Source organism: Hemiscyllium ocellatum, unplaced genomic scaffold, assembly GCF_020745735.1.
Source record: "Hemiscyllium ocellatum isolate sHemOce1 unplaced genomic scaffold, sHemOce1.pat.X.cur. R, whole genome shotgun sequence".
Taxonomy (NCBI): domain Eukaryota; kingdom Metazoa; phylum Chordata; class Chondrichthyes; order Orectolobiformes; family Hemiscylliidae; genus Hemiscyllium; species Hemiscyllium ocellatum.
In genome coordinates this window covers 1,235,383-1,249,540 of record NW_026867602.1, presented here as the reverse complement: position 1 = coordinate 1,249,540, position 14,158 = coordinate 1,235,383, and the positions used below count along the sequence as shown (strand labels likewise).

Genomic DNA, 14,158 nt, shown 5'->3' with positions numbered 1-14,158 from the left:
AGAGCAACAGCGAGAGACACACACAAACCGACCGGCAGAGAGACACACACATACCGGCAGACAGAAACAGAGACACACACACACACAGACCAGCAGAGAGAAAGCGAGAGAGAGAGACACACAGGCAGACAAAGTGATCTCATGACACCCACCAGAATGGATTTGCACACTCCTGCAACAGCCTGGCATGCTGCAGATGTGGGGAAATCGATGGGCAGATTCGGCAGCCCCAGGATGCAGACGAGAGGCTGCAGCCCCTTCTGGGTCACAAACTCCTGACAGTGGTCATCGGTTGTGTTGTTGCTCAGGATCGATTCAACAAACTTCATCTTGTGGAATGGGAAAGAGAGATAGAATGTTTAGTGGAGACTGGGTTTAAGGGGATGGTATAAAGAGACAGGCTTGGTTAGAATTCTACAGAGCACATCTGCAACATGCGCACAAAGGTTGGGTTTTTAAGTTTAAGGAAAAATAACAGTACAGTTGAGGTGATGCAGTGGAAGTTAATCTCTGGGAGGAGCAGCTTGGCCTTTGAAGAAAGGCTGAATAAACTAGGCCAACATCCGCTGGGGTTAGAAGACCGAGAGGCCTCACTCAAACAAAGAAAGATGCTGAAGGGGTTCGGACCGTGTGGAGGCTGAGGATAGAAAGAACACTGGGGTACAGTCCTGGTGGGGACAGATCTGTCCCTGTATTACACTGGGGTATGGTACTGGTGGGGACAGGTCTGTCCCTGTATAAAACTGGGGTACAGTACTGGTGGGGACAGGTCTGTCGCTGTATAACACTGGGATACAGTACTGGTGGGGGCAGGTCTGTCCCTGTATAACACTGGGGTACAGTACTGGTGGGGGCAGGTCTGTCACTGTATAACACTGGGGTACAGTACTGGTGGGGACGGGTCTGTCACTGTATAACACTGGGGTACAGTCCTGGTTGGGACAGGTCTGTCCCTGTATAACACTGGGGTACAGTACTGGTGGGGGACAGGTCTGTCACTGTATAACACTGGGGTACAGTACTGGTGGGGACGGGTCTGTCACTGTATAACACTGGGGTACAGTACTGGTGGGGACAGGTCTGTCACTGTATAACACTGGGGTACAGTACTGGTGGGGACAGGTCTGTCACTGTATAACACTGGGGTACAGTACTGGTAGGGACAGGTCTGTCCCTGTATAACACTGGGCTACAGTACTGGTGGGGTCAGGTCTGTCCCTGTATAACACTGGGCTACAGTACTGGTGGGGTCAGGTCTGTCCCTGTATAACACTGGGGTACAGTACTGGTGGGGGACAGGTCTGTCACTGTATAACCCTGGGGTACAGTACTGGTGGGGACAGGTCTGTCCCTGTATAACACTGTAGTACGGTACTGGTGGGGTCTGGTGTGTCACTGTATAACACTGGGGTACAGTACTGGTGGGGACAGGTCTGTCCCTGTATAACACTGGGGTACAGTGCTGGTGGGCGCAGGTCTGTCCCTGTATAACAATGGGGCACAGTACTGGTGGGGACGGGTCTGTAACTGTATAACACTGGGATACAGTACTGGTGGGGACAGGTCTGTCCCTGTATAACACTGGGGTACAGTACTGGTGGGGACAGGTCTGTCACTGTATAACACTGGGGTACAGTACTGGTGGGGACAGGTCTGTCCCTGTATAACACTGGGCTACAGTACTGGTGGGGACAGGTCTGTCCCTGGATAACACTGGGCTACAGTACTGGTGGGGACAGGTCTGTCCCTGGATAACACTGGGGTACAGTCCTGGTTGGGACAGGTCTGTCCCTGTATAACACTGGGGTACAGTACTGGTGGGGACAGGTCTGTCCCTGTATAACACTGGGGTACAGTCCTGGTTGGGACAGGTCTGTCCCTGTATAACACTGGGGTACAGTACTGGTGGGGACAGGTCTGTCACTGTATAACACTGGGGTACAGTCCTGGTTGGGACAGGTCTGTCCCTGTATAACACTGGGGTACAGTACTGGTGGGGACAGGGCTGTCACTGTATAAAACTGGGGTACAGTATTGGTGGGGGACAGGTCTGCTGCTGTATAAGACTGGGGGACAGTACTGGTGGGGGGCAGGTTAGTCCCTGTATAACACTGGGGGACAGTACTGGTGGGCACGGGTCTGTCACTGTATAACACTGGGGTACAGTGCTGGTGGGGGACAGGTCTGTCCCTGTATAACACTGGGGCACAGTACTGGTGGGGACAGGTCTGTAACTGTATAACACTGGGGTACAGTACTGGTGGGGACAGGTCTGTAACTGTATAACACTGGGGTACAGTACTGGTGGGGATAGGTCTGTCCCTGTATAACACGGGTACAGTCCTGGTTGGGACAGGTCTGTCCCTGTATAACACTGTAGTACGGTACTGGTGGGGACTAGTGTGTCACTGTATAACACTGGGGTACAGTACTGGTGGGGACAGGGCTGTCACTGTATAACACTGGGGTACAGTATTGGTGGGGGACAGGTCTGCTGCTGTATAACACTGGAGGACAGTACTGGTGGGGGGCAGGTTTGTCCCTGTATAACACTGGGGGACAGTACTGGTGGACAGGGCTGTCACGTATAACACTGGGGTACAGTACTGGTGGGGACAGGGCTGTCCCTGTATAACACTGGGGTACAGTACTGGTGGGGACAGGGCTGTCCCTTTATAACACTGTAGTACGGTACTGGTGGGGACTGGTGTGTCACTGTATAACACTGGGGTACAGTGCTGGTGGGGGACAGGTCTGTCCCTGTATAACACTGGGGCACAGTACTGGTGGGGACAGGTCTGTAACTGTATAACACTGGGGTACAGTACTGGTGGGGACAGGTCTGTAACTGTATAACACTGGGGTACAGTACTGGTGGGGATAGGTCTGTCCCTGTATAACACGGGTACAGTCCTGGTTGGGACAGGTCTGTCCCTGTATAACACTGTAGTACGGTACTGGTGGGGACTAGTGTGTCACTGTATAACACTGGGGTACAGTACTGGTGGGGACAGGGCTGTCACTGTATAACACTGGGGTACAGTATTGGTGGGGGACAGGTCTGCTGCTGTATAACACTGGAGGACAGTACTGGTGGGGGGCAGGTTTGTCCCTGTATAACACTGGGGGACAGTACTGGTGGACAGGGCTGTCACGTATAACACTGGGGTACAGTACTGGTGGGGACAGGGCTGTCCCTGTATAACACTGGGGTACAGTACTGGTGGGGACAGGGCTGTCCCTTTATAACACTGTAGTACGGTACTGGTGGGGACTGGTGTGTCACTGTATAACACTGGGGTACAGTACTGGTGGGGACAGGTCTGTCACTGTATAACACTGGGGTACAGTACTGGTGGGGACAGGGCTGTCACTGTATAACACTGGGGTACAGTACTGGTAGGGACAGGGCTGTCACTGTATAACACTGGGGTACAGTATTGGTGGGGGACAGGTCTGCTGCTGTATAACACTGGAGGACAGTACTGGTGGGGGGCAGGTTTGTCCCTGTATAACACTGGGGGACAGTACTGGTGGGGACAGGGCTGTCACTGTATAACACTGGGGTACAGTATTGGTGGGGGACAGGTCTGCTGCTGTATAACACTGGAGGACAGTACTGGTGGGGGGCAGGTTTGTACCTGTATAACACTGGGGGACAGTACTGGTGGGGACAGGGCTGTCACTGTATAACACAGGGGTACAGTATTGGTGGGGGACAGGTCTGCTGCTGTATAACACTGGGGTACAGTCCTGGTTGGGACAGGTCTGTCCCTGTATAACACTGGGGTACAGTACTGGTGGGGACAGGGCTGTCACTGTATAAAACTGGGGTACAGTATTGGTGGGGGACAGGTCTGCTGCTGTATAAGACTGGGGGACAGTACTGGTGGGGACAGGTCTGTCACTGTATAACACTGGGGTACAGTACTGGTGGGGACAGGTCTGTCCCTGTATAACACTGGGCTACAGTACTGGTGGGGACAGGTCTGTCCCTGTATAACACTGGGCTACAGTACTGGTGGGGACAGGTCTGTCCCTGTATAACACTGGGGTACAGTCCTGGTGGGGACAGGTCTGTCACTGTATAACATTGGGGTACAGTCCTGGTTGGGACAGGTCTGTCCCTGTATAACACTGGGGTCCAGTACTGGTGGGGACAGGTCTGTCCCTGTATAACACTGTAGTACGGTACTGGTGTGTCACTGTATAACACTGGGGTACAGTACTGGTGGGGACAGGGCTGTCACTGTATAACACTGGGGTACAGTATTGGTGGGGGACAGGTCTGCTGCTGTATAAGACTGGGGGACAGTACTGGTGGGGGGCAGGTTAGTCCCTGTATAACACAGGGGGACAGTACTGGTGGGCACGGGTCTGTCACTGTATAACACTGGGGTACAGTGCTGGTGGGCACAGGTCTGTCCCTGTATAACACTGGGGCACAGTACTGGTGGGGACAGGTCTGTCCCTGTATAACACTGGGGTACAGTACTGGTGGGGACAGGTCTGTCCCTGTATAACACTGGGGTACAGTACTGGTGGGGATAGGTCTGTAACTGTATAACACTGGGGTACAGTACTGGTGGGGACAGGTCTGTAAGTGTATAACACTGGAGGACAGGTCTGTCCCTGTATAACACTGGGGTACAGTACTGGTGAGGACGGGTCTGTCACTGTATAACACGGGTACAGTACTGGTGGGGACAGGTCTGTCACTGTATAACACTGGGGTACAGTACTGGTGGGGACAGGTCTGTCACTGTATCACAATGGGGTACAGTACTGGTGGGGACAGGTCTGTCCCTGTATAACACTGGGGTACAGTACTGGTGGTGACAGGTCTGTCCCTGTATAACACTGGGGTACAGTACTGGTGGGGACAGGTCTGTCCCTGTATAACACTGGGGTACAGTACTGGTGGGGATAGGTCTGTCACTGTATAACACTGGGGTACAGTACTGGTGGGGACAGGTCTGTCACTGTATCACAATGGGGTACAGTACTGGTGGGGACCGGTCTGTCACTGTATAACAACAGGGTACAGTACTGGTGGGGACAGGTCTGTCACTGTATAACACTGGGGTACAGTACTGGTGGGGACGGGTCTGTCACTGTATAACACTGGGGCACAGTACTGGTGGGGACGGGTCTGTCACTGTATAACACTGGGGCACAGTACTGGTGGGGACGGGTCTGTCCCTGTATAACACTGGGGTACAGTACTGGAGGGGACAGGTCTGTCCCTGTATAACACTGGGGTACAGTACTGGTGGGGACAGGTCTGTCCCTGTATAACACTGGGGTACAGTACTGGTGGTGACAGGTCTGTCCCTGTATAACCCTGGGGTACAGTACTGGTGGGGACAGGTCTGTCCCTGTATAACACTGGGGTACAGTACTGGTGGGGATAGGTCTGTCACTGTATAACACTGGGGTACAGTACTGGTGGGGACAGGTCTGTAACTGTATAACACTGGAGGACAGGTCTGTCCCTGTATAACACTGGGGTACAGTACTGGTGAGGACGGGTCTGTCACTGTATAACACGGGTACAGTACTGGTGGGGACAGGTCTGTCACTGTATAACACTGGGGTACAGTACTGGTGGGGACAGGTCTGTCACTGTATCACAATGGGGTACAGTACTGGTGGGGACAGGTCTGTCACTGTATAACAACAGGGTACAGTACTGGTGGGGACAGGTCTGTCACTGTATAACACTGGGGTACAGTACTGGTGGGGACGGGTCTGTCACTGTATAACACTGGGGCACAGTACTGGTGGGGACGGGTCTGTCACTGTATAACACTGGGGCACAGTACTGGTGGGGACAGGTCTGTCCCTGTATAACACTGGGGTACAGTACTGGTGGGGACAGGTCTGTCCCTGTATAACACTGGGGTACAGTACTGGTGGGGACAGGTCTGTCACTGTATAACAATGGGGTACAGTACTGGTGGGGACAGGTCTGTCACTGTATAACCCTGGGGTACAGTACTGGTGGGGACAGGTCTGTCACTGTATAACACTGGGGTACAGTACTGGTGGGGGACAGGTCTGTCCCTGTATAACCCTGGGGTACAGTACTGGTGGGGACGGGTCTGTCACTGTATAACACTGGGGTACAGTACTGGTGGGGGACAGGTCTGTCCCTGTATGACACTGGGGTATAGTACCATTACGGACATGTCTGGGTGAGAGATAACAGCTCACTTACCACATTCAGTATATAATCCATCAGTGGAATGGGTACCCTCTCCTCTGTGCCAACCACTCTGAGAATACGAAAACAAATAAGACAATGTTTTGGCAAGTATTTAAAAGAACCAAGACAGGATTCGTGACCCAGCCTGAGGTAAATGAGCTTTGCTATCACAACCCAAATGGTCACTGAACAGAGATCATTTCTGCAGCTCTGAAATGTACGGGTGCAAAGCAAGTCATACCAACAATGGAGGCAATTCTGCCCTTCACATCAACGGGTCGTCCCCGTTCACGTAGGGATCAAATCTCCTTTTGGAGATCGTAACTAAATCTGCAGCTCCCCTTTCTTGCCTGGCAGCACGTGAGAAAATCTCTCAGGCCCTTCCATGCCTCTGTGGACCCTCGTTTACGGACCTGCCTGGCTGAGAGGAACCATTCATCAGCAAAAAACAAATAGCAAAGGTAGGCCAATCCTGCTGCAACATCTGAGGAAGACTGTGGCCAATCTGTGTTTCCAGTCTGAATACCACACACCCATTCACACCCAACAGACCGATTTCCCTGACCAAGAACCAATCCACCTTCACCTTACTCAACCACTCCACTACCACTGCCTTCAGAGATCATTTTCTAAAGTCATACAACCAGAGACGAACGCTTCCCTCTATCTGTGTCCTAAAAGGGGGAGCCTGAATTTTAAAACAATGCCCACCCACAACAGGGAACATTCAGCCTATGTCCACGTTGGGAAAGCCATCCGAAATCTCATGCATTTCCAATCTCGAGTCATCCCTCACTCTTTGAAACACATTTAACCTCTGGAAATCCAACACGATTCTGATCCTAACAGACAGACCCCCGCTAAGTGCTTTTAGCCAGCAGACTCTGCATGCATTAACTTCAGAAACAGAAAGGTTAACTGGACACAGAGACAACCTCAATGGATGTCTACTGCAGGAGGGTCAGCCCTGCTGTTCTACACCTGCAAGGGTGCTCGAACAGGGCTGGACTTTTCTGCGTTTGGGAGAGGAGCCTGGGCAGAGGAGGGGCGCAGGGGTCGGAGAAGGTGACAGCGATCCAGGGGGTCGGAGGAGGCAACAGCGATCTAAGGGGTCGCAGGGGTCGGAGGTGGTGACAGTGATCCAGGGGGTCGGAGGAGGCGACAGCGATCTAAGAGGTCGCGGGGGTCAGAGGTGGTGACAGTGATCCAGGGGGTCGGAGGAGGCAACAACGATCTAAGAGGTCGCGGGGGTCAGAGGTGGTGACAGTGATCCAGGGGGTCGGAGGAGGCGACAACGATCTAAGGGGTCGCGGGGTCGGAGGTGGCAACAGCGATCCAGGGGGTCGCGGGAGTTGGAGGTGGTGACAGTGATACAGGGCGTTGCAGGGGTCAGAGGTTACAGTGATGAAGATGGTTTAACAGTTGACGAAACTAAAAAAGGCAGCATTGAGTCGAGATGACTGTAATGGATGAAACGCATGCTCTCTCATGCAGTCACCCTGAGCATCTGTCGACCTACAGCTCCCTGACACACTGCCAGGGTCTCAAAGTCATTTCTCTGCTGAAGATATCCCTCCAATCACTAACAGGAACTGCCAAAAACACCCTGGCACAAGGGGTTAACAACCAATGCGTTCTTGCACAAAACATTGCGGCTTTTTGTTTTTGAAGGCAGACCCACATGCTTTGGGGTAATGCTCCACGCGCTCCCGGAAACCGCACAAAGATGAGAAACTGGTCGACAGAAGCAACGTACTCACTCGCGCCTGACACGGCAAACGGGCTCCCATCAAAATGGCGGACACCCTGCTCAAGACGCAGAGTGATGCGTCAACAAGCTGCCCCTGCCCATCTCAGAGAGACAGAGAGAGAGAATTGGAGGTAACGGCGACTGAAGTGAACACAGGCTGGAGATCGAGAATCACTGGAAAGGCCCTCCATACGCTTACAGCAACAAGTTGGCCCAGACCCTGAGACAGTCAGTCAGTCAGTCATCGATACTGCAATGCGGCTGACCGTCTCTCTCGATCGCTGGCAGCCACCCAACCCTCTGGGAGGATGCCTGTTACAATTCTCTGACCAGCCCAGGTCTCATTCGTTTCAAAAAAGAGAGAGAAAAAATGTGACAAAACCACTCGCCGGGCCGAGGCGCTGCCTGCTCAGGTGCCCCCACCTCCACATCAGGGCCCCAAAGGCCAGGGCTCCCCAGACCATGCCGGGAGTGGGTGCTCACGCTGACCAGAGGCTGACGCAGCAGAATCACGTCCTCGAGAAGAAACGGAGCCAGAGGAAGCACGTCACCCCCCCTCCCCCTCCCCCCCATGCTGCCTGCCTCCAGCCTCAGCCATGAACGAGAGGCACAGCCACACAATAGAGCCGCAGTGAGTTTCCACTGCGCCGGCGTGAACAGCACCACAGCCTTTGATCCCGACCCAAGGCGGTACAAGGTATCCCGCCGTCCCCGGGACAAGGCTCCTTGTGGATCAGGGGGGTCGCCGGCTGGCAGGGCTGAACTGTTTGACAGCGGGGATGCTGAGGCAACCCGTGTCACTGCACGGCACTTCCACATCCCATCGCTTGCAAAGGATTTGCAAGTTCAGGAAGGGAGAGAGGGGCACGTCTCTCCAAGGCACACAGAGGTTCAATGCACCATGAAAGGCGAGGTGGCATCTCAGACAAGAGTGCTGGCAACTGGCAGGACCTGGGCGGATGCCAGAAGCCTTTTGGGCTTCGCAACACAGCGCCCTCCTTACACAAGAACTGCTCTTTATGCTTTTGTGTTGCGCCTTTAACCCAGTGGAAACGTCCTCATCCTCACCCCAGTCACGTCGCACTTGGGCAATCGTGACAAGAATTGGCATCAAGACAGAGGATATTTCTGCACAACGATCAAACAGGGAGATTTTAAGAAACATCGGAGGCAGAGAGAGGGAGGGGGAAGGGAGGGAGGGAGAGGGGGAGAAAGTCAGACAGACAGATGTGAAAAGATTGAGAGAAGGATTTCTAAAGACCTAGAGATCAGTCAAACTGTGCCATTTTAGTTTGCTTTGCGGAGAGTTGGTCTCCTTACTTGAGAAAGGATGTACTGGCACTTGAAGTGGTGCGGGAGGTGATTCACCGAGTTGATTCCAGAGTCGAGAGGGTTGACTTATGTGGAGAGACTGAGTAAACTGGGACTATACTCAATAGAATTGAGAAGAAAGAGGGGGGGGGGGATCTTATAGAAATGTATAAAATCATGGAGGGAATAAATAAGATAGAAGCAGGAAAGTTGTTGCCACAGGGAGGGTGAAACTAGAACTAGGGGACATCGCCACAAGGGGGAGCAGATTTCAGACTGAGTTGAGGAGGAACGTCTTCACCAAAAGGTTGTGAATGTGTGTGACTCCCTACCCAGTGAAGCAGTTAAGACCACCCTGTTGATTGTTTTTAAGGCAAAGCGAGCTTTTCGAACAGTAAGGAAATTCCAGGTTATGGTGAGTGGGCAGGTAAGTGGAGCCGGGTCCACGTAAAGATCAGATGGCCGACCCCTGCTCCTTGTTCTTACATTCTCAAACGAGCCGAGAAACCAATGATGGGGGTGGGGGTAAGGGCAGCATGGGTACTAAGAGATGGGAGACCCCAGCACTGACCTCCGAGGGATACGTGCTGAAAGGAGTCCCATTCGACAACACTGCAAAATAGGGCTGGCTCCAGAGATTCAACAATCAACACGTGGTTTCGTCCAGTGATGGCAGGGTAAACTGAGACTCTGCTATCACAGGGAGAACTCACTCCTATGGCAGGACATTGCAGCAATTGTAGGTGAACTCTGGAATGGCACATCACGGTCAGATCCTGCCTTCACTGGGAGGGGGTCCAGAACCAGTGATTCGATGCCATTTGACACAAGTTCCGGGAGAGAGGTGGCAAACGATGGATAAGTAATTTTCGTAGGGAAGCTGGAAAGGTACCATGAGGGACAGAAACAAAACACGTCAATGGGCTTGGAACCGAACGAGACTGTTCTGTCAAACAGACAGCACAGGCTTAATGGGACTACTTCTGTACACTCCAACCTGACCATTGACAAGTCACTAAAAGATGTTTTCTGTTTAAAAACCCCTCCGCCTCCCAGAACAAGAGATCTAAAGCAGAAATGAGGAGATAACTGGTGCCAGTCCATGGTGAAGCTGGGGGAAGTCAACAGTCTGGTCACTGGAGGGTTAACAGACCAAAGCTGGGAACTGGAGGGGCTGCCTTTCCATTCCAAGGCGCCGCTGGCACAGCTTCAGAGGAGAACGTGGGAGAAGCTGCCAAAAAGGAGCAAAGCCCAACTCCAGACAGAGAGGAGAGAGCATAAACAGGACTTTTTAAGGTCATTCAGGAAAAGGGTGAAAGGACTGCGTACGCTAGCAAATCCAAATGCCCTTGTCCGAGCTAGGCAGGAAAAGGCCTGTGGGGTGGGGGGATCCTTTTCTTAAAACCTGAGGGGTCAGCAATCAGCAGGCAGAGTGTGACTGGCACTTGAAAGGATAGTGGCGCAAAAGCACCAAGCATGTTCAACTGCACTGAAGTTAGAATGCATTTTTCTCGCCCAGCTCAGGGGTCTCCATTCAGCGAGTGGCCTTCAGTTCTTACATTTATATGTAACCTGTTCAATTTCAACTTTCATGGGGAAGCTGGGGAGAGAGATTTAGGCAGGAGCTAGAGTGTGTAAATAACACAATGGCTCAACAGCAACTTTCAAAAGAAAAGTGCATCCAGCGAACGCCGCTTTCAGTTTACAAATGTAGAGACAGCGTTACCACTGTATCTAACCCTGGGCTGGACCTGCCCTGGGAGGGTTTGATCGTGTGTGTCCCCCCCTCAGTTTAGAGAGAACTTTACTCCGTATCCAACTCCTGTGTTGTCCTTCTCCTGGGAGTGTTTGTTGAGAGGGCAGGGTAGATAGTGCTTTAATCTTTATCTAACCCTGGGCTGTACCTATCTTAGGAGTGTTTGATGGGGACAGTGCACAGGGAGCTTTACTTTTCAGTTTGAGAGAGTACAGGGAGGATTCAGTGCCTGAAATGGACAGGCACTGATTTTCCTCATCTGTATTTAAAAAAAGCTAAAAAAAACTGAACGTTGGTAATCAGAAAAAGCTGGAAAAACTCAGCAAATCTGGCAGCATCTGTGGATATAAATCAGAGTTAACATTTCAGGAACAGTAAACCTTCTTCAGAACACCCTTCTGAAGGAGGGCCATTTGACTCAAAACATTAACTCCGATTTCTCTCCACAGATGCTGTCAGACCTGCTTCCTCCTTTATATCTTGGTTGTCCTGAAACTGAGAGCCATGACAGAGTAGCCCACTCCTAACTCATTCACCCAGTGTGCATGTACACTGTGTAAGCCCCAAACCTCATTCCTTTCAGCTGCTGGCTTGATGATGCCTGCTTGACAACTACAGAGGAACCAAATTTCGGAGGTCCCAATGCGAGGCTAATTATGTTATCCTGCATTCCATTAACCGAGTGAAACCCTCTCTGCCCGTATCCTTCGGATAATCCTCCGAACATGGTGGACCCTGGCCCAGAAGTGAATGAAGTCTTAAACACAGCCTGGGTGTGGAGTAAGCTCGCTGCAGTATAATTCGAAGGCGATTCTCTACAAGTGCTGGCCACCCGGCTTGAGTGCACACACAGATGACAATTCAATGCACCCACCCCTTGAAGCAGCTGAGAAATGACTTACTGCTGGTTGGGTTCAGGGTCACTCTGTTGAGCAGCCATACTGCTGCTGAAGCTCTGCATGGCCTGAACCTCCTCTTCCTCCTCATCCTCACTGGATGCTTCCTCGGCAGCATGATTGGAGCGAGGTGGAGGGGCACTGGCACTCCCATCCGCCTTCTGGATGGAAGGTTTCTGGCAGATGTACTTGGGGTCCCTTCCCAGATTGCAGATTTCTTCAAGCAACTGAAAAGGCAGAACAATGCACGTTAGTTCCAATCTCACGCTGGCCATCTTTGCCTCCCTCGGCACAGACCGCAGCATCAGGTAGATCTGCTCACCTAAGTCTGACACAGAACCCCAGCCAAGCGGTTCAAGAATAAGGGACAAAACACACCCAGTGATTATTGCCTTCACTGGATGTGATTATGTAGGCGCAGGAATGGGCGCAATAGCTAGCAGTCAGAAGAGGGCACATCCCCAGATTAGTAACCAAGACAACTTGAGCAATAATGCAGTAAACGAGGGCTCAAACCCAACATGGTAGATTGAGATCTCAAACCTCAGCTCATACAGAGCGGTAAAACTAGGAGGTGGCCATTCTGCCCTTCAAGCTTGTTCTGCTACTCACGATGATCGTGGCCCATTCTCTCTCCCAATACCGTAGTCTGACTATCGCCCCACACCACTTTATCTTTAAAAAGAACACGCAAGTCATAGGCTCATACAGCACGGAATCAGACCCTTCGGTCCAATCATTTCCCTGGTTAAAACCAGCCACACACCACCCCCTCCGTGCTTAGATTGGCTCAGGGTCACGCACCTTAATGATGGCAGCAGTGGCATCGGTCTTCAGAGTTGGTTGGTGTCTCATCAGTTCGTCCACAGCACTGCCGAGGTTGGATGCAGTGTCACCTGTACAGATGGGACAGCATCAGACAGTTGGTCACTGAAGTTACCAGCGTCAACTCCAAACTGAGCAGACTGAAGGCTTTTATTATTTACCCGCCATGGAGAGTCACGAACAAAGGATCGGGAAGGAATAGGCCATTCGGATACCCACTGAATCTACTTTGCTGTATAAGTAAGGCAACCTCACCCCAAAGACCTGCCTCTGACCCATATGCCTCATTATTGTTAGTTAACCACGTGCAGGAGAGGGTAGCATAATGGTAACATTGCTAGACCAGTAACCAACGCCAATAGTTTGGAATTGATAACTAGCTTCAATAACGGAAACCATGACAGCCACCAACTACTGTCCCCTGGGCTTCCTTGCTACCATTAGCCAGTCAGGCCACATACGAACTCCAGGCACTCAGTCAGGTGGCTGACTCATAGCCACTCTATGAATTGATCTAGAAGTCATTCAAAAACAACTGCTGGCCACATCCCAATGAAACCGCTCAGACTGAAGGTGAGTAACTGTGCCAGTATCAAATGCTGTCTATGGGAGAGGTACAAACTAGTACCCTTCAGATGTAGAAACACGTCCTAACGTTCTTCCTCCTGTAAGGCTCGGATCTTGTTTTCAAACTCTGTCCCTCAACCAGCCCCAGGTCAGGCCTTTCCCAACTGGGGATTAAGACCTCTGCTGGGATTGCAAGTGCTGCCGTAGATTCTCCAACCAACAGCAGTCTCTCTTCAGTGAGCCCATCAATCCCAAGTAATATCCTGACAAATAAAACCAGAAGAACCGCGGATGCTGTAAATCAAACAGAAACCGAAGTTGCTGGAAAAACCCAACATGTGTGGCTGCATCCGTGGAGAGAAATCAGAGTTTACCTCTCAGGTCCGGTGACCTCAGGAAGGGTCGATAAACCTGAACCATTAACTCTGATTTCTCTTCACTGACGGTGATAGACCAGCTGAAGCTTTTCCAGCAATTTCTGCTTTTAATCTCCTGAAAACCCAGATCAAATTGCGGGAAAGTTTCTGGAAAAGCCAGGGTCGTGCACCCAGCTGGACGGCTATTTCACAATGAGACAGGGAAGCGAGAGGGAGCACAAGCAATGACAGAAATAAAAACAAAGAGATTCATATCGCTAGCAGCAGCAGGATTGAGAGGATATAAGGCCCACAGTGCTGAACGAAGGGGGCAGCCAAGCCTGGATTGAAATGGTAAATCACACGGAGGACAGACAGGGAAGCAGTTTGGGGGCCGGGGGGTAAGGACAGGCAGGGGTATACTGTGCAAGTCGAGGATTTCCTGAAAGTAGCCCATGAACGGTGGGAAAATATCAGGTCGAAGTCAAG

General features: G+C 51.7%; 1 protein-coding gene across 8 annotated transcripts in view; it reads right to left on the bottom strand.

Moving 5' to 3' along the window:
• The window catches only part of huwe1 (HECT, UBA and WWE domain containing E3 ubiquitin protein ligase 1), a 217,123-nt gene that overhangs the window by 115,788 nt on the left and 87,177 nt on the right, over positions 1–14,158 (bottom strand). For all 8 annotated transcript variants that reach the window (XM_060822431.1, XM_060822430.1, XM_060822435.1 and 5 more), the window contains 4 exons: positions 12,726–12,817; positions 11,928–12,148; positions 6,221–6,278; positions 153–329 (listed from right to left, as the gene is read on the bottom strand). In XM_060822431.1, coding sequence (XP_060678414.1) covers positions 153–329; positions 6,221–6,278; positions 11,928–12,148; positions 12,726–12,817 — 548 coding nt within the window. The remainder of the gene's footprint in view (positions 1–152; positions 330–6,220; positions 6,279–11,927; positions 12,149–12,725; positions 12,818–14,158) is intronic.